Genomic DNA, 18,435 nt, shown 5'->3' on the forward strand with positions numbered 1-18,435 from the left:
TTGAAAAAAATTTTAAAGTGTGAAAAAAAAAAACCAACAAAAGATGTTTTTATCTTTACTTGATTTTATGCACCCTTAAAGAATTATAGGCCGGGCGCGGTGGCTCCAGCCTGTAATCCCAGCACTTTGGGAGGCCGAGGCGGGCAGATCACGAGGTCAGGAGATCGAGACCATCCTGGCTAACACGGTGAAACCCCATCTCTACTAAAAAACTACAAAAAACTAGCCGGGCGAGGTGGCGGGTGCCTGTAGTCCCAGCTACTCGAGAGGCTGAGGCAGGAGAATGGCGTGAACCCGGGAGGCGGAGCTTGCAGTGAGCTGAGATCCGGCCACTGCACTCCAGCCCAGGCGACAGAGCGAGACCCCGTCTCAAAAAAAAAAAAAAAGATTATAAAAATTTTGTCCAAAGTCGGGAATTCTCTGCAAATCTTAGAATGTTTTTAGAATGGGGATTGGAATAAAGATATACAGCAAATTCCTTTCATTTAAAATCTTGGAAAATTGTCATCCTCTATTCATACATTTTGAAATAATTATTATTGTCCCCAAACTACATAAGATTACTTTTTATTTATTTGATGTAAATGTTTGCCCTCTCATATTAATTTTCTTTTTTCAACAGATTCAACTAAATAAACTTTAATGTTGATTCTGTTCTTCCTAGAGATCCTAAACTTTGTGATTTTAGTGGAAAATCAGTGATACATTATGTGTCACAAATAGAGAGTTCAAAGAAACAGAAGCTTTTGGACATTTTAATGAGTTCTATGCCAAAACCAGGTAAATACTTTCACTCCACGTGCATAATTTCCCAACCCAAAAATTCCTGTTATAACTCTTTCTTTTTCTACATCTGTTTGATGGATCCATTTAAAGAAATCAAGTCCACGGCTATTTATGGAGCAGTGACTCTGTACAAGGCCCATGACTAGGTGCTCTGGGGGATGCAAAGAAGTCTAATGCAAGGTTTAAACTTTTGAAAATATACAGCATGGTCAGGGACACATCACGTAAGTCAGAGAGAAAGAACTTGCTGTAAACTTGAAAGGGGAAGAAGGACTTATAGTGGTTCTTGAAGGCTGGAAAACTGTGGGAAGGTTTGATATAGGTGGGAAAAGAGTCCAATCAAAGACATAGAAACAGCCACAGCGAGAAGTATAATGAAAAGTGTGCCACTGAGCAGCATGTGACTTTGTGAAAGCTGCTCGACTTTATTGTTTGATTCGCTTTCTGTTTGAAGTTTCGGGGGCAGAGGACAAAGCTATACCTAAGAATGTTTCATGAAAGAGGTGAGACTTGATCTGACGCTTGAAAAAATGATGCAATTTGATTTTGTGGAGCAGAGGCCCCTTGCTGGGAGTGAGCATGGCTTATCCCAGGGGCAAACAAGAAACTAGAACTGAAAGTTCATGTCAGGGAAAAGAGAAAGAAAAGGTCAGATACCTAAAGAAACTGGGTCCATGGAGGGGAGAGCTTAGATGTCAGGCTGAAGGACATCACTTTTTTAAAAAATAAAATAGACACTAAAGAAGTTTAAGCCAGAGAATGATGAGGGCCATGCTTTAGGAATATTAACCTGTTCCTATCATGTTGGATACATCTGAGGGAAAAGGCAGGGATCTCTATTAAGAAATTATAGAAGTGCCCATATGTGTGGTGGTAAGAACTAGGGAGTGAGTCCTTGGGTAGGGCGTGAGATTGAGAGATGCTGTGGAGTGGTGGATCTAGGAGACATTGTGGAAGAACAATTCACAGAACTGCGAGATGTGACGTTGACAGCGGAGACGCAGAGACAAAAGTTGTGTCAAAGATGACTAAATTTTAAGGCCTGTAAAGTATGGATGATGGAAATACAACCAACAAAATGGGAGCACATTGGGACTTTTCAAGTAGCAAGTTTCTGTAGGACTGGGCTTGTGGGAAAGGACCGGTCGAAAGGCTAGTTTGGGAGTTCTCTACAAAGAGGAGATTGTGAGGACATGATGGTGGGTGAGGTTGTTGAGGGACTGATGAGAGTGAGAAAATTGCAGAGGGCTGAACTGAGGAGGTGCACACACAGATAGAGAGGAGTGGTACGGACATCAGGACTCAGGAAGTGAGAGGAGGAGGAGGGGGAGAATCAAAAGAGGGTTGCAGGAAGAAAGGAGCAGGAAACAATGTTAAATTGGAAGAGATTACAAAGCAGATGTGGTAAGGATGTGAGACGTTTCAATGGCAGGATGTAGGCAGAAGATAGATTGCAGAGAGTAAAGCAGGAAAATATGGTGAAGAAATGGAAGGTCTGGGTATAGATCACTTGTTCAATTTTGTCTCCACTACAAGATAAACAGAGGAGCCACTGAAAGAGGGAGTTTTTGTTGAAAGAAGCCAATGCTGGCCGGGCGCGGTGGCTCAAGCCTGTAATCCCAGCACTTTGGGAGGCCGAGACGGGCGGATCACGAGGTCAGGAGATCGAGACCATCCTGGCTAATACGGTGAAACCCTGTCTCTACTAAAAAATACAAAAAACTAGCCGGGCGACGAGGCGGGCGCCTGTAGTCCCAGCTACTCGGGAGGCTGAGACAGGAGAATGGCGTGAACCCGGGAGGCGGAGCTTGCAGTGAGCTGAGAGCTGGCCACTGCACTCCAGCCTGGGCGGCAGAGCCAGACTCCGTCTCAAAAAAAAAAAAAAAAAAAAAAAAAAAAAAAAGAAGCCAATGCTTATTTGAAGAAGCCAAGATAGCAGGAGGGGATACATATGAGAGCAATGTCCCTAGGGTACAAACTGGGAGTCTGCTGTTTGGTGTTAGGAACTCTGTCCATTTAATGTGGCTTTAATCCCCAGATAAGAAGTGTGCTCAGAGGAGCTGAGTGTCTTTGTTCTGGGCAACTGTAGAGCAAATGTGATTTCCAGCTCATCATTAGGGTTTCACTTAGCAACTTTGCCTACCACAAACCATTAATCCCAAACATTTGAAGTGGTAACTCTTGATTGCTATTAATTTAACTTCATGATTCACTCCCTTCTACAAACTAAAGAAGGTTTGAGCGATCTAAATTTTTTAAATTATAGGATGGTCTGTAAGGCCCTGTATTGCTCTGATTTCAGTTGTTAGCCAAATTGTGCAGAAATTATCCTCAGTCCCCAAGAAATAACTTCAGGGGCTTCAGGGCAGTGCACAGATTCAGAGAAAGAAAATCCAATATCGATTGAGCCGGCACTAAGTCTTCAGTACCCTGAAAAATACATGGAAGTTTTTCAGGGTTTAGTTGGAAGAGTCCAAGAAGCGTCTCCTAATCTTCCACAAATAGAAGTCCGTAATGATGGGTCATCCTCAGGAAACATGGAAGACAGATGTCCTTCCTCTGCACAGCTCTGGAGAAGAGTGTTCCCTAACCTTGAACTGCTGACAACTTTAATGGTTAAAAAGTTCTGACTCATGTCCCAGCACCCAACGGAGGGCTTTGCAATGACGATGTAGACATTAAGTATGAGGTAACTGGATGTAAGTTTAACTAAAATCTGACTCTTGTTAAGTTTTAATTTCTCATACAGCTTAAAATTTAGTGGGTACTCAGATCAGATAGGATGATTGAGTCATCCTAACTCTCTAAAAAATTTTACTTGCTCAAAATCTCAAAGTACCTGTTTGATTTTTTTGTCCTTATGCAATAGCAGTTACCATCAAAGCCTTTAAAAAAATAGTAAGCGATCCACTCTGTGGACTCTTGTCTTCACATCCCTTCTTGTGAAAATTAGTGCCAGAAGCTTCATCAGGATCCCAGACCGCTATTTCAGGAAAACATGTGACAAAATGGAGCTGATTTTAGAACATAGAGCTAGATCTTCCTTTGAAATTGCTGGAGATGAATCTTATCAAAACGTACTATTATGTTTCTTTTGATAGAAAGACATGCTGAGTCATTGCTTGACATTTGTCATGGTACAAACTCTTCTCCAACTGATATGATGATAGTTACCAAAAATCAAAATATCATCTTGCAAAGCATCAGCAGCAGTGAGGTAAGAGCTTTAAAGAAACAACAGAGAGCCTACTCCATCTACTACTTTATTTGTGTTGCTTGAATACTTCATAACAATCATATATTACAATTTTATTTTTAAGTGTAATCTTAAAAAAACACATTTGGTAAGACACTCTTCTGAAAGTTTAATCTCTGAGCAGTAATTAGCTAGTAACCTCTGAGACTCATGCATAAGATGTGTGTGTACGTGTGTGTGTGTGTGTCTTAGTCAGTTCTGGCTGCTATAACAAAGTACCATAGATTGGGTAGCTTATAAACAGAAATTTATTTCTTACAGTTTGGGAGTCTGGAAGTCTGAGATCAGGGCGCCAGCAGGTTTGAATCTGGTGAGGGCTGTCTTCTGGACTGCAGATTGCCAACCTCTCATATGCTCACTTGATGGAGAGACAGCTAGCTAGTGCTCTGGGGTCCGTTTTATAAGAGGCACTAATCCCATCACGAGGACCCCACTTTTTTTTTTTTTTTTTTGAGATGGAGTCTCACTCTGTCACCCAGGCTGGGGTGCAGTGGCACGATCTCAGTTCACTGCAAGCTCCACCTCCTGGGTTCACGCCATTCTCCTGCCTCAGCCTCCCGAGTAGCTGGGACTATAGGCACCCGCCACCACGCCTGGCTAATTTTGTGTATTTTTAGTAGAGACGGGGTTTCACCATGTTAGCCAAGATGGTCTTGATCTCCTGACCTCGTGATCCACCCACCTCGGCCTCCCAAAGTGCTGAGATTACAGGCATGAGCCACCGCGCCCGGCTGAGGACTCTACTTTCATGACCTACCTCCCAAAGGCCCTACCTGCTACTACCATCGCGTTGGTAGTTAAGATTTCAACATATAAATTTTGGTGGGACACAAATATTCGGTTCTTTACTCTGGGTGTGCGTGCCTGCGCGCGCGCGCGCGTGTGTATATCTCCAATATCACATAAGATTGTTTCAGCTGAATCCATTCTAAATGATCAAATGTACCTTCCTTTCATATACATTAATATTGAAATGGAAGTCTGGGCTGGCTGTGGTGGTTCACACCTTGTATTAGTCCATTTCACACTGCTATAAAGATACTACCTGAGACTGCGTAATTTATAAACAAAAGAGGTTTAATTGACTCAGAGTTCCACATGGCTGGGGAGGCCCTAGGAAACTTACAATCATGGTGGGAGGCAAAGGGGAAGCAGGCACATCTTCACAAGGTGGTAGGAGAGATAGAAAGAGTGCAGGGGAAACTGCCACTTTCAAAACCATCAGATCTCGTGAGAACTCCCTCACTATCATGAGAACAGTATGGGGGAAACCACCCCCATGATCCAGTCACCTTGTACAAAGTCCCTCCCTTGACATGTGGGGATTACAATTCAAAATGAGATTTGCTGGGGGACACAGAACCAAATCATATCACACCTGTAATTCCAGCACTTTGTGAGGCTGAGGATTTCTTGAGGCCAGGAGTTCTGCACTGGCCTAAGCAACAAAAAGAGACCTCATCTCTACTAAAAATAAAAAAATTAGCTGGTCATGATGGCACATGCCTGTAGTCCCAGCTACTTGGGAAGCTGAGGTGGAAGAATCATTTGAGCCCAGGAGTTTTAGACCACAGTGAGCTATGATTGCACCGCTGCACTCTAGCCTGGGTGAGAGCAAGACCCTGTCTCAATTTTTTTAAAAAGGAAAGACAGTCAGGCACGGCAGCTCATGCCTGTAATCCCAGTACTTTGAGAGGCCAAGGTGGGTGGATCACCTGAGGTCAGGAGTTCAAGACCCACCTGACCAACATGGTGAAAGCCCATCTCTACTAAAAATACAAAAAATTATCCAGGCGTGGTGGTGGACACCTGTAATCCCAGCTACTAGGGAGGCTAAGGCAGGAGAATCACTTGAACCAGGGAGGCAGAGGTTGCAGTGAGCCAAGATCGTGCCATTGCACTCCAGCCTGGGCAACAAGAGCAAAACTCCGTCTCAAAAAAAAAAAAAAAAAAAAAAAAAAAAGGGAAACAAAAGGAGATCATTAACCTGATCATATCAAACCCATCGTAGGGTACCAAAAAGGAGGTGCCTCCTCGTGGCCCTGGTTATCATCCTGCCTGTGATGAATGACTTTACAAAAAATCCCCTGTAGTACAGTAACAGTATTAGTAACAAACGTTGCAGCCCATAGAAAACTGTGGAATGAGACCCAAGATGTACAACAAACTGGCAACAGTGGTTGCCTACAGCGAGAGAACTGGAGATGCAATTTGCACTGTGTACTCATTTGTACCTTTTGAATATTTATAAAAACTAACATATCCCAAATAAATATACTACTACTCTATATTTTACTGGTTAAAAAAAAGTCCAAAAAGTCATTTATTTATTTTGAGACTGAGGTCTCATTCTGCTGCCCAGGCTGAAGTGCCCTGGCATAAACATGGCTCACTGGAGCCTCAATCTCCCAGGCTCAAGCAATCCTCCTACCTCAGCCTCCTGACTAGCTGGGACTACAGGCACACGCCACCACACCCACTAATTTTTAAAATTTTTTGAAGAGATTGGGTCTCACTATGTTGCCCAGGCTAGTCTCGAACTCCTGGCCTCGAGCAATCCTCTTGCCTCGGCCTCCCAAAGTAGTGGGATTACAGGCATGAGCCACCATGCCTGGCCCCATTGCCCATTTTCTAATTGGATTATTTGCTTTCTAACTGATAGGTTTGGAGAAGTCTTTATATATTCTAGGTATATGCTTCATAAAATATTTTCTCCTAGTCAAGAAAATTATTTGATTTGTTTTTTCATCCTTTTTATGTTTTATTAAAAAGAAGTTTTAAATTTTGATAAAAAATGACTCATCCATTTTTTTCTTTATGGATCATGATTTTTGTGACTAAGAATTGTTCACCCAAGCCTAGGTCACAATTTTATCCTATGCTCTCTTCTAAAAGAGTTATAGTTTCACATTTTACGTTTAGATCTATAATGCAATTTGAGTTTTTTTCCTTTTGTTTTTTGAGATGGAGTCTCACTTCTGTCACCCAGGCTGGAGTGCAGCGGCACGATCTCTGCTCACTGCAACCTCTGCCTCCCAAGCAATTTTCCCATCTCTGCCTCCTGAGTAGCTGGGATTACATGTGCCCACCACCATGCCCGGCTAATTTTCATATTTTTAGTAGAGACGGGATTTCACCATGTTGGCCAGGCTGGTCTCGCATTCCTGAGCTCAGGTGATCCACCTGCCTTGGTTTCCCAAAGTGTTGGGATTACAGGCGTGAGCCACCGCCCCGTGGAATTTGAGTTAATTTTTACAATGTACAAGGTTTAGGTTGAGGTACGTATTTTTGCCTGTTGTTTCTCTATCATTTGTTGAAAAGACTGATTTACTTTCACATCTTTGTAAAAAAAGAAAGAAAGAAAAAGAAGAAAGATCTGGGCCAGGTGCAGTGGCTCATGCCTGTACTCCCAGCACTCTGGGAGGCCAAGACAGGAGGATCACTTGGGGCCAAGAGTTTGAAACCAGCTTGGACAACATAGCAAGACCCTGTCTCTACAAGAAATTTTAAAAATTAGCTGGGCATGGTGGTGCATACCTGTAGTCCTAGCTACTCAGGAGGCTGAGGCAGAATAATTGCTTGAGCCCAGGAAATTGAGGCCTCAGTGAGCCAAGACCATGCCACTACTCTCCAGCCTGGCCAACAGTGAGAGGCCTAATCCCTTAAAAAAAGATATGTTGAGCTTCTTTTTTCTTCAATTAAACTACTATCAATTCTTTTTTTTTTTTTTCTTTTTTTCACTCTTGTTGCCCAGGCTGCTAGAGTGGAATGGTTTGATCTCAGCTCACTGCAACCTCTGCCTCCTGGGTACAAGCGATTCTCCTAATTCAGCCTCCCAAGTAGCTGGGATTACAGGCATGGGCCACAATGCCTGGCTAATTTGGTATTTTTAGTAGAGACGGAGTTTCTCTATGTTGGTCGGGCTGTTCTTGAACTCCCAATCTCAGGTGATCCGCCCACCTCGGCCTCCCAAAGTTCTGGGATTACAGGCATGAGCCACCGTACCCGGCCTAAACTACTATCAATTCTAAGATGTGTATTTTTGTGTTTTAACCTCTTTGAAGTCAGACATCTTACAACTGTCACTGTCAAATTGGTACTGTTTTGTCATTTTTAGTGGTACATAAAACAACAGTGTAGCTTTTAATCAGGGACATCTTTGATTTAGTGAAACATGGTAGGATACATTGCTAAACCCAAATCACAATATAAGATGCCAGAAAGTGGATAGAGAAGTGAGAAATGATTTTGCAGCATGGAGAATGGTAAAACCTAATTGTCCAGAGAAAGGATACTAATGAGAATCAAGATGATGTACCGCAACGAACCGTGGAAAAGCCCAGGAATTAGAGGCACCAGGTACTGCAGAAGTTGGGAGTTAGCATGAGGTTGAAAAAAAAAGAGGGTTTGGTTGAAAATGTATATAAGGAGCAGAGAGATCCCCAACATTCTACTTCCACTCTATGTAACTACACCACTTACTCCTTCCCCACCCTCACAGAAGGCGGGAAGATTTGGTGGAAGATTATTTGAGCTGGAGGAATTCTGGACTTAGTAACAACATACAAGGTGAAAGATGGGAATCCGGTCTCAACCTGGAGGCTTAAGTCTGAATATTGACAGAGATATTGCTTCCATCTTCCTTCTCCACCTAGCTCCCATATGGCCAGCAGCCCATTTATACTACTAAGCCAAAAGACTGGAAGATTCTCTTCTGGAGATTTAATAACCCCAGAAAATAGACCTACTGATACTGACACTTTTAAGTTCCCTGAAACAAAAGCATTTCACTATCAGATCAACCCAGCGAAGCCCACCAACATACACAGAGAATTTCTGGTCATATTTTTAGTGTCTCTTTCTTAATATGAAGAGTCAAGATAGCCAACAGTCACCAGGTATTTGAGGAAAGCCTCTGATATGAAAAGTAGCATCAAAACAACAAGGAATGCAGATGAAATCAGGAGCACAGAGAAATGAAGGGGAAGAAATAGTTTTAAAAGGGAGGAGACAAAAATAAAGAAAAAAAAGAAAAAAATGTTATCAGAACCAAATGATATGAGTTTTCAAGTTTAAAGCACCCATCACTGCAGGACCCATCACTGCAGGACAGTGACTAAGTAAATTACCCTAAAGTATTGTGAACTTTTAAAGCACTGAGGCTACAAGAGGATCCTGAAAGTTTTCAGAGAAAGAGAGATAATATAAAGGATAGGAAACTAGAACGGCACCAGATGTCTTAAAAATACCATTGTAAGCTACAAATATATGGAGCTACAAATATATGGAGCAATAAAAGATCTCTACACTGAAAGTAATAAAGTATTGCTGAAAATTTTAAGAAGACTTAATAAATAGAATGATGTAACATGTTAGTGGATTGGAAAATTTAATTTTATAAAGATGTCAATTCTGCCAAATTAGTTTGCAGATTCAACACAGTCCCATTCAAAACCTATCAGGGGTGTGTGTGTGTGTGTGTGTGTGTGTGTATGTGTAAATTAACAAGCTGATTCTAAATTGATATAGAAAGGCAAAAGGCCAAGAACAGTGAGGGCAGTATTGAAGAAGAACAAAGCTGGAAAATTTAGGCTACCAGATATCAAGTCCTATTATAAAACTAAATCAATTAAGGCAGTGTGATATTGATAGAACTATAGATAAATTCATTACCTGATATATGACAAAGTTCATGCTGCAGTGAAATAGAGGAAAGAATTTTCAATACACGGTTCTGGGTTGCATAGATAGCCATACAGAAAACAATACGTATGTTGACCCCTACCTCACACCATACACAAAATCAATTCCACATTCTTTGGAATTTAAAATGTGAAACATAACAGCTCACTGCAGTCTAGCATTCCTGGGCCCAAGCAAAACTCCTGCTTCAGTCTCCTGAGTAACTGGGACTACAGGCACATGCCACCATTCCTGGCTAATTTTTAAAAATTTGTTATTGGTAGAGACGGGGTCTTGCTTTGTTGCCCAGGCTGTTCTTGAACTCCTGGCTTCAAACAATGTCCCTGACTCATCCTCCCAAAGTGCTGGCATTATAGATGTGAGCCATTGTGCCTGACCACACTAACGCTTTTGAAAGAAAATGTAAGATAAAATCTTTGTGACCTTGGAGCTGACAACAATTTTTACAACAAAACACACACAAAATGCTTGCCATAAAAGAAAAGTTAATTAAATGGACTATATTAAATGAAGGATTTCTTTTTGTCTAAAGACATCATGAAGATAACTCATAAGCAACTCATAAAGTGAGAAAAGATGCTTACAATGTATGTATCTGACAAAGGACCTGCATTCAGAAAAAATTTTAAAACTCCCACAAATTAGGAACAGATAGCTAATAGAAAGTGGGCAAAAACTTGATCAGACACTTAGCAAAAACAGATGTCTAAATGGGTGATAAAATATATTAAAAGATGCTGAGCTTTCAGTCATTGGATAAATGTAATTTTAAACTACAATGTAATAACACTGCACATCCACAGAATGATTACAATTTTAAAAGTTGGGAAATATCAAGAGTTGACAAGGATGTAGAGCAACCAGAACTCTCATGCACTCCTGACGGGAGAATGAAATGTTAGAATAATTTAGAAAGCTGTCTTTTAGTGTCTGTTAAAGAGAAATATATGCATATTCCATAATCCAGCAATTCTGCTCCTAAGTACATACCTAACAGAAAGGCGTCATATATTTACCATAAACTACATATTATAATGATCATAGCAGCATTATTATAATAGCCCCCAAATGGAAACTACTTAAGTGCCTATCAAGGATAAAAAGGATACATAAATTTTGGTATATTCACGTAGTGTAAAACTACACATAAATGGGAATGAGAATGAATGATCTAAAATTACATGCAACAATACAGATGAATCTCACAAATACACTGTTGAGCAAAAGAAGCCAGACATAAAAAATTAAATCCTATATGGGTCTATTTATATAAAAACAAAAGGAGGAATAACAAATCTATGCTGTTAGAATTCAAAATAGCACTTGCATGAGAGTGTTCTTTGGGGATATTGGTAGTGTTCTTTTATTTGATCTGGGTCCTGGATACACGAATGTGTTTGATTTATTAACATTAATCTATACACATATGGTAAGTGAACTTTTCTGAATGTATGCTATACTAAAATCAAAAGTAATGGAAAAGGGGTGGAGTAGGGAATGTCTTCAAATATCTGACACACACAAAAAAGAATATGGTTTTCAGCCAGGCATAGCTGTGGACACCTGTACCTGTGGTCCCAGCTACTCAGGAGGCTGAGATGAGAGGATCACTTGAGCCCAGGAGTTGGAGACCAGCCTGGAAAATACAGCTTTTTTTCTTTTTTTCTTTTCTTTTATTCTTTTTTGGGGACAGGGTCTCACCCTGTCACCTAGGCTGGGATGCAGTGGCCAGTGACACGATCACAGCTTACTGCAACCTCTGCCTCCCAGGCTCCAGCAATCCTCCCACTTCAGCCTCCTGAGTAGCTGGGACTACAGGCGTGCTCCACCATGCTCAGATAATTTTTGAGTTTTTTTGTAGAGATGGGGTTTCACCATGTTGTCCAGGTTGATCTCGAACTCCTGACCTGAAGTGATCTGCCCACCTCGGCTTCCCAAAGTGCTGGGATTACAGGTGTGAACCACTGGCCCGGCTGAATATGGTTTTCAAACTAGGATTCTATGCCCAAACAAACTCTCAGTTAAGCATTAGAGTTGAATAAAGACATGTTTTTCAGACACAGAAATCTCAAACATCTTACTTCTGATACACCTTTTAAGGAAGCTACTAAGTGCTCTATTAAACTGAGAAAGTAAATAAAGAAAGAGGAAAAAATAGGATCTATGACTCAGGGGATCAAGAGAGAGGAAGGAATCATTGGTATAATGAAGAAGGCAGGACCAGGACTTCAGCTATGTAGCAAGTCTAGAAAACAAAGAGCTCAGATGACTGGGGGATTGGGATAGGGGCAGGGAGCAGGACAGAGGAGGGAAACAGAACAGATATATTGTCTGATACATTTCATCAAGTGGAGAGACCATTGTAGGTTGGGAAAATGTAGGCATTTAATAAAAAGACCTAAGAGAGTAAATAAAATAAACCAACTAGAAATCAAAAATAAATAAATAAATAAGGAATGAGGGGAAGGAAAGATGAATAGGCAGAGTAAAGAAGATTTTTAGGGCACTGAAACTACTCTGTATGATTTTTTTTTTTTTTTTTTGAGACAGAGTCTCGCTCTGTCGCCCAGGCTGGAGTGCAGTGGCCGGATCTCAGCTCACTGCAAGCTCCGCCTCCCGGGTTTACGCCATTCTCCTGTGTCAGCCTCCCGAGTAGCTGGGACTACAGGCGCCCGCCACCTCACTCGGCTAGTTTTTTTTTTTTTTTTTTGTATTGTTTTAGTAGAGACGGGGTTTCACCGTATTAGCCAGGATGGTCTCAATCTCCTGACCTCGTGATCCGCCCATCTCGGCCTCCCAAAGTGCTGGGATTACAAGCTTGAGCCACTGCCCCCGGCCCTACTCTGTATGATTCTAATGGTGGATACAGGTCATTATACATTTGTTCAAATCCATAGAATGTACAACACCAGGAGTGAACCTTAATGTTAACTACGGACAACTGTCACAAATGTACCACTCTGAGTGAGGCTGTGCATGTGTGGGAGCAGGGGGTATATGGGAAATCTCTATACCTTCCTCTTTTTTTTTTTTTTTTTTTTGAGATGGAGTCTCATTCTGTCACCCAGGCTGGAGCACGATCTTGGCTCACTGCAACCTTCACCTCCTGGGTTCAAGTGATTCTCCTGCCTCAGCCACCCGAGTAGCTGGGATTACAGGCATGCTCCACCACATCTGGCTAATCTTTGTATTTTTAGTAGAGACAGGGTTTCACCATGTTGGCCAGCCTGGTCTCAAACCCTTGACCTTAGGTGATCCATCCACCTCGGCCTCCCAAAGTGTTAGGGTTACAGGCGGGAGCCACTGCACCCGGCCTATACCTTCCTTTTAGTTTCTCTGTGAACTTAAAACTGCCCTAAAAGTAAAGTCTATTTAAACAAACAAACAAACAAACAAACAAACAAACAAGGGTTTGGGGGTTTGTTCAGGAAAAAAATATAGTTATACAAGAAAGAAAGCATAATCACACTACAGTACAATTGTACTACTACAAAGTACAGTAGCCTCATAATCATAATTAGCCATTGACTATTAATTTAACAACAAAGAAGGTAAATGTATTGGGAGGATGGAGGCAGGGCATAAGAACATTAAATTATTAACCATAATAAGTCAATAGATGATGCCTCACTTTGATGAGTCAAGAGACAGTATGATAACTATGCAGAAATATGGAGGAAAATACCAAAAGAAACAGTTAAAAGTTTGGAAGTGGTTGCCTCTGAGGAAAAGGGTGACTGTTTTTCTTGGTATAAGTCTTTTAACATTATTTGATTTTTTTAAATGTGCAGTTTAATTTTGATAAAAATTAAGTGAAGATTAAAAATAAAGAAATGGTTAAATCAAGACCTCTCTGGGACATGGGGTGGGATGAGCTACCATAGAAACGTTCCTTTTTAAATCCTATTTGAATATTTTAACTTTGTGCATTTTTAACTTTTATAAGTAGTTTAGTCTGCTTCCTACCAAAGTAGAATTTAGTACCCTGATTCCCAGCAAGGGAGTGATTCCCAGCCCCCACCCTTCCCACCCTAGGGGGTCATTTGACAACGTTTGCAGACATTTCAGTATCATCACTGGGGGAGAATGCAGCTGGCATCTAGTGAGTACAAGTCAGGGATGCTCCTAAACATCCTACCAGACACAGGACAGCCCCCATAGCCAAGAATTATCTGGTCTTGAATGTCAACAGTGCTGAGACTGAGAAATTTGCTAGGTTTTGTCACAATATTGAAGATTGCATTGTGTTTGGTTACTAATATTATGTAGTAATCAAAATAAAATACCTAGAGACAAATCTTTAAGGTGTCATGCAAAAGATATTGATAAACAAAAACATATTTACTTTTATTTTTTATGGCCTATTTAAGCAACTTTCTTTTTAAAAAGACTAACTATATCCCTTTATATTAATACATTGAAATAAATGTTTAAAAAATGTTTTGTAGAGACGGAGTCTCATTATGTTGCCCAAGCTGGTCTCAGCCAGATGTGGTGGCATGCACCTGTAGCCCCAACTACTTGGGAGGTTGAGGCAAGAGGATCCCTCAAGCCCAGGACTTCAAAGTTACAGTGAACTATGATCACACCACTGCACTCCAGCCAGGATGACAGAGCGAGAGTCTGGTTCTAAAAAACAAACAAACAAACAAACAAACAAACATCAAACTGGTCTCAAGAGATTCTCCCACTTCTGTCTCCTAAAGTGCTGGGATTACAGGTGTGAGCCACCGTGCCCAATCAGTACATTTTTTAAGGCAACTTTAAATCTTTTTTAAAAAACTTTCACTAGGTGTTTTTTCTTATTGTAGCTGAAATAAAGTTTAAACTCCTTTTTGAGGGAGAAATGGGCTTTTTCAGTACTGTATTTGCCTTTTCTTCCCTAGTGGTTTAACTGGGGTTTAAATCCCTTTCACTCTTTTCTTTAAATGAAAGCTTGGTTTTCTTTTTGGTTGTCTGAAATAGGTTTTTATAGTTTACAAACATAAGCAGCTGCCTTGCCTGTAGGACAGCTCCAGAGAGGCTCGTTATAGACTCACCCAGTCATCCTTTTTCATCTGAGGAGAATCTTCTTTCAAAATTTTATTGTAGGCTGGACGTGGTGGCTCATGCCTGTAATCTCAGCACATGTGAGGCTGAAGTGGGGTGATCCCTTGAGTCCAGGCATTCGAGACACTCCTGGGCAACATAATAAGACTTTGTCTCTACAAAAAGTTAAAAAATTAGCTGGTTATGGTGGCATGTACCTGTAGTTCCACTTACTTCCTGGAGGCTGTGGTGGGAGAATCACTTGAACCCAGGAGTTCGAGGCTGCAGTGAACTAAAATTGTGCCACTGCATTCCAGCCTCGGCGACAGAGCGAGATCCCGTGTCTCTAAAATATAAAAATAAAAAAATCTAATTATGTCCGATTTCTATTATGCCTTTACCGTCTGTGTGTTTGGTGCGCTGTTGTCTGCAGGCTGGAATGCGACGCTCTATTTCTCATCCGCCTGTCAGCTCCTGTGCTGTTGTCAATGGGTTATGAAATCCATCTATGCTTGGGATTTGCTCTTCTGGTGTTTTGTCTCTTTTACTCACTCCTAGGTGACACTATTCCAATTCTCCTCCTTGTGGCACCCAAGCACATCTTTTTTTTTTTTTTTTTTTTTGAGACGGAGTCTCGCTCTGTCGCCCAGGCTGGAGTGCAGTGGCCGGATCTCAGCTCACTGCAAGCTCCGCCTCCCGGATTTACGCCATTCTCCTGCCTCAGCCTCCCAAGCAGCTGGGACTACAGGCGCCCGTCTCGTCGCCCGGCTAGTCTTTTTTGTATTTTTAAGTAGAGACAGGGTTCCACCGTATTAGCCAGGATGGTCTCGATCTCCTGACCTCGTGATCCGCCCGTCTCGGCTTCCCAAAGTGCTGGGATTACAGGCTTGAGCCACCGCGCCCGGCCCCAAGCACATCTTAAAGTCATTCCTGTTTAGCATTATAAAATAAGTTAGAAAATTCTGAGCTGTTTCTGTTTGAGTCTCCACTTTCATGATCACCTTCAAAGTAATCTTATTCCCTACATCCTTTTTGATTGTGATGCTGATGGTTTTTCAGTTTATTTCATGGCATAATTTTTTGTCAGGTACTTATAGATATCACACATCTTTTATTATTATTTTTTCTATGCAAAACTTATCAATTAGGTTTGAGTATCCTTTCCCTTTATTTTGCTGATTAATTTTTTAATTTTTTTTCTGGTTCTTGTCGAAATTCATTGTTTCAAACTTTTCATGCTAACAAGATCACAGAGTGGTTACAAGCTCTGGACCCACATTTCAGAGTCTGAGTGTGAATTCTGGCTTTGCCACTGGCTAGCTGTGTGACCTCGTGTAAGCTACTTAACTTTTCTGGGCCTCAGGTATAAAATGAAGATAATAGGCCGGGCGCGGTAGCTCAAGCCTGTAATCCCAGCACTTTGGGAGGCCGAGACGGGCGGATCACAAGGTCAGGAGATCAAGACCATCCTGGCAAACACAGTGAAACCCCGTCTCTACTAAAAATACAAAAAACTAGCCGGGCGAGGTGGTGGGCGCCTGTAGTCCCAGCTACTTGGGAGGCTGAGGCAGGAGAATGGCGTAAACCCGGGAGGCAGAGCTTGCAGTGAGCTGAGATCCGGCCACTGCACTCCAGCCTGGGCGACAGAGCAAGACTCCGCCTCAAAAAAAAAAAAAATAAAATGAAGAGAATAGATCCTAATTTTAGAGTTGTGAGGATTAAATTAGTTAACCCATTTATGCCTAGTGTTCCATTACTGGAACGCTGAATTTGTGGGGGTTATTTATATCCCACTGCTCAAGGTCATCGCCGACGTCTGATTTTTCACACAAAAAAATGTGCAACCTCTGGCATAAATGGGTTAATACGTTAAGGCATATAGAACAGTGTCTGTCACTATATATGTAAATGCTAGTCATCATTATGCATTTTGTAGGTGGGTACGACCACACTGCTGGCTTCCAACTTTTCCCATAGGACCAACTGACAAATGAACTGAATAGTTGAGATTGACCACAGCCCTGTAATCAACATGGAAACTTGATGTGAGAACCAGTTCTATGTCTAACACTTCCAAAGGAAGGCTGCTGTTTTCCCAAAACTTAGCATAAAAATTTCATTGAATCACTGTAATTAGATGAAATGGTAGAAATGTGTTTTGAGGTCTCTTAGTAGAAATGTGTTTTGAGGTCTCTTAGAATGTTCTAGACTAAGGATCTACACAAAAACTATATATAATACTAAAAAAGAAAAATTCAAATGACCCATAAACATCTAAAACTATCTCCAACTTTTCTATTAATCGAAGTATTCACATTCAAACAATAAGAAGAAGATCAATTCCATATATTACATTAAATAAAATAAAATGAAAAGTCAGCCAAACGTGGTGGCAGGTGACTGTAATCCCAGCACTTTGGGAGACAGAGGGAGGTGGATTACCTGAGATCAGGAGATCAAGACCAGCCTGGTCAACAGAGTGAAACCATCTCTACTAAAAATACAAAAAAAAAAAAAAAAAAATTAGCTAGGCATGGTGGCGGGCACCTGTAACCCCAGCTACTTGGGAGGCTAAGGCAAGAGAATCACCTGAACCTGGAAGGTGGAGTTTGCAGTGAGCCGAGATTGCACCACAGCACTCCAGCCTGGGCAACAGAGCAAGACTCTGTCTCAAAAAATAAAAAATAAAATGAAAAGGGGCAGGGCATGGTGGTACATACTTGTAGTTCCAGCTACTCAGTTGAACCCGGGAGGTGGAGGTTGCAGTGAGCTGAGGTCACACCACTGCACTCCAGCCTGGGCAACAGAGCAAGACTCCATCTCAAAAAAAAAAGTACTATGATGACCCTCTGATATTTGTTGAAGGAAAGAAATCTTAAATTCCATTAAAATGACATTTACTTAGTAAATTGCTTATGAACGTATGCTTAAGTGAAAAAGTCAGATACAAAAATTATATGATGCAAGTATATTTTTAAATATTTAGGAGAAACACGAAGAAAATATGATTTCTGTGTTAACAGTGTTTGCTCTTTGGTTGTCAGGTTATAGGTGATTTTTTAAAATCTTGCTTTAAAAAATACTTTTTTGTATTTTCATATGTTCTAGGAAGAATAAATCCCCCTTTGTGATTTGATAGGAAGGAGGAGGAATTTGCCAGATAATGGTAGAATTTTTGAAATACAGAGAAGAATAAGCAGTGAAATTGACAACAGCCTAGGAGCCGAGTGAACGCATTTGCCACTGAAAACCAGGATAGTCTGAGATAGGGCACCTGACTTTTGCCAGGAGATAGAAAATGCTTTAGAAAGTATTAAAAAGGGTGTAGTGGGGAGTAGGCAGGAAGGGGGATGGTTAATAGGTACAAAAAAAAATAGCTAGAAAGAATGAATAATCAACCCAATGACAGAACAAAAAGAAAAAGAAAAGGAAAAGAAAGAATAAGACCTAGATCGGCGGAGCAAGATGGCCAAATAGGAACAGCTCCAGTCTCCAACTCGCAGCGCGAGCGACACAGAAGACCAGTGATTTCCGCATTTTCAACTGAGGTACTGGGGTCATCTCACTAGGGAGTGCCGGACAATCGGTGCTGGTCAGCTGCTGCAGCCTGACCAGCGAGAGCTGAAGCAGGGTGAGGCATCGCCTCACCTGGAAGCGCAAGG

The 18,435-nt window shown here is 41.3% G+C and overlaps 1 protein-coding gene across 5 annotated transcripts in view; it reads left to right on the plus strand.

Annotated features, from left to right (window-relative positions):
- The first annotated feature begins 733 nt into the window (after window positions 1-733).
- The window catches only part of MAP3K19 (mitogen-activated protein kinase kinase kinase 19), a 67,106-nt gene continuing 49,404 nt past the window's right edge, over window positions 734-18,435 (plus strand). For 3 of the 5 annotated variants that reach the window (XM_033231681.1, XM_033231683.1, XM_033231682.1), the window contains exons 1-2: window positions 734-780; window positions 3,888-4,003. In XM_033231681.1, coding sequence (XP_033087572.1) covers window positions 759-780; window positions 3,888-4,003 — 138 coding nt within the window. In that variant the 5' untranslated portion in view covers window positions 734-758. The remainder of the gene's footprint in view (window positions 781-3,887; window positions 4,004-18,435) is intronic. The other 2 variants (XM_033231684.1, XM_033231686.1) reach the window with 2 other exon arrangements.

Source organism: Trachypithecus francoisi, unplaced genomic scaffold (assembly GCF_009764315.1).
Source record: "Trachypithecus francoisi isolate TF-2019V2 unplaced genomic scaffold, Tfra_2.0 Lachesis_group13, whole genome shotgun sequence".
NCBI classification, from domain to species: Eukaryota; Metazoa; Chordata; class Mammalia; order Primates; family Cercopithecidae; genus Trachypithecus; species Trachypithecus francoisi.